Source organism: Etheostoma cragini, chromosome 7 (assembly GCF_013103735.1).
Source record: "Etheostoma cragini isolate CJK2018 chromosome 7, CSU_Ecrag_1.0, whole genome shotgun sequence".
Lineage (NCBI taxonomy): Eukaryota > Metazoa > Chordata > Actinopteri > Perciformes > Percidae > Etheostoma > Etheostoma cragini.
The window spans coordinates 21573660-21575919 of record NC_048413.1 but is presented as its reverse complement, the minus strand read 5'-3'; the positions used below and the strand labels follow the sequence as shown (position 1 = coordinate 21575919).

The window sequence follows — 2260 nt, the reverse complement described above, 5'->3', positions numbered from 1 at the left end:
CCCCCCCCCCCCCCCCCCCCCCCTCTAAAAAGAGGTACCACATGTTGCAAACTTTAAAAGTTAATTGCTGTCTAACGTACAATTGTGTAGCTGAGGCCTTGAAACCACAAGAAGCCACAAGTATTCCCAGTTCAGAGCTAACAGCTCTTCTGTCTGCCTAAACGTTGGCGTAGCCCAGACATGCTCTGCCGGGCAGCAGCTCCTGATAGGATCCTACAAGTCCTTCTCATCTCCACACTCAAGCAACCATTAGGCGCTAACTGCCAGATTTTATAGCAACCTGACATGTATACACACAAGGCCCACCGAATGGCTAACCACACAAGTCAAATGGTCAAATATTTTGCATTTGAGGCTCTCAGTTCGGCCGGGCCCTCCCTGTGCATTTTCTTCATGCGGATGTATCCTAAGGCAAATTCCAAGTGGAAACGTGGGAGCTGGAGAGGTAGAAGCTGTACTTACCCCAGGTTTTTCACCCTGATCTAAGGGCAATGTCAACCAGCCCAGTTCACCTCCTGTTGCCCTCATGTCCAAAAGCACCTCTGTGGAGAAATGAGAACACTATCAGTAGGCTCCATGAGAATAAACATTTAACTCATGTTGACTGAAATTATCTTCTATTTCTTAAAAAAAGATTTTGCACATGGAACATTTACAAATTTACTAGTTCTGCATAATAATGCCAAGGCTGACAGGACGTAATTCTGTCATGGAATTGAACAAAACAAACACCTTCTTTACATTTAAAATAAAAGTTGTTTAAAACTCTGTTTTTTTACCTGGCAATAACTAGAAATACTATTTCATGTACTTTGAGTATCTGAATGTCAACCAAATGGGTGTAAAATTAACACCGCATACACCGATATTAAAAGGCTAATACAGAAGAAAACAATATTACAATATGATCTAAAATTTTGCAGAAACAAATTGCACGTTCTCTCCAGAATTCACCTGCAGGTGTTGTAAAGTTTGAGCAGCGCGGATGCAAGCTACACTCTCAACTAGTGATTATTTATAATCAGTAAATAAGAAACTTCAACGAGGATCATTTTATATTGAAGGGTTCTCATAAAATACGACTTTGAGAGACTATAAGACAGTGAAGAAAGTGTGTTTCCTGGTTTTAAAGTTCCTTAAAGGAGATCCCCGCATGGCACGCGCGCCTCACTTCAATAAACTTAAATAAAGTAAAAAAAGATTTAGCCTGGTTGACTTTTGGGAAATCGTTTAAAAAAAAAAACACTCACCTTCTTTAGTCTGTAAAGTAATGAATATGCCGTTAATGAGTACATATGAAAATAATAAAGGTCTGACTCCAGTAAAGATATCCATTTGGCAAACTTTTCTTCCTCTCGCGCTCCGCTCCTGGGCTTGGCTGGGACTCTGAGAGGTGAGCGCTGCTCTGCAGCTCATTCACAAACGGGCCAGCACGTCACAGACTCCGCCTGCTGGAATGTGTGTGTGTGTGTGTGTGTGTGTGTGTGTGTGTGTGTGTGTGTGTGTGTGTGTGTGTGTGTGTGTGTGTTTCCAGGGTGCGGGGGTGGCGCATGAGAAACTTTTGCAACCTTCAGGCACTGTCGGAAATTTCGGATTTTGTTACCCATTGGGAACGCACAAGTAGTCTACAAGCTTGTGACATGTTTATTGAACAAACAAAAAAATAACTAACATGTCTTTGTCTAATATTTGTCAACACAAAACTGTACATACACGCTATACAAGGAAAAAGAGAAACGACAACTGCAGGATCAAGTTAAAAGTGTTAAGACAATATTGTGAATCAGTGACCTGTAAATAAATCATCAGCAAGTTCCAGTGAGCCTTGCTTGTGTTTTTTTTTTAAAATGTAAAATATTCAGGTAATTTTCTAGTTGTATGTTCCTTATTGCATTGTTAGAAACAACGAATTACCACGTGGGTTCACACTATATAAAAATTGTCATTCATGATCCAGGGAGGCCTGAGATATTGCTTTAAGGGGACAGGACATGGCAATCGATGAACTTAATAAATAAAGAGTTATGTGAGCATTTATGCATCCTATAGAAAATGTGTAAACATATAATTTGCACCACTGTTGAAACCACTGAATTAGTCGATTGATGAGGAAAATTGATCATAATCATTTTCATAATTGATTAATCGTTTAGGTAATTTATCAAGCAAACATGTCAAACATCTGCTGATTCCAGTTTCTGACTTGTGAGGGTTTGCTGCTTCTCTCTCCTTTTATTTCACTGTAGATGAAGACAGGCAA

General features: G+C 39.9%; 1 protein-coding gene across 3 annotated transcripts in view; it reads right to left on the bottom strand.

Moving 5' to 3' along the window:
* epha2b (eph receptor A2 b) overlaps positions 1 to 1432 on the bottom strand; it is a 23723-nt gene extending 22291 nt beyond the window's left edge. For 2 of the 3 annotated variants that reach the window (XM_034876541.1, XM_034876543.1), the window contains exons 1-2: positions 1251 to 1431; positions 463 to 542 (exon numbers count right to left, since the gene is read on the bottom strand). In XM_034876541.1, the coding sequence (XP_034732432.1) occupies positions 463 to 542; positions 1251 to 1416 (246 nt within the window). In that variant the 5' untranslated portion in view covers positions 1417 to 1431. Of the gene's footprint in view, positions 1 to 462; positions 543 to 1250 lie in introns of all 3 variants that reach the window. The other variant, XM_034876540.1, reaches the window with a different exon arrangement.
* Positions 1433 to 2260: the final 828 nt, after the last annotated feature.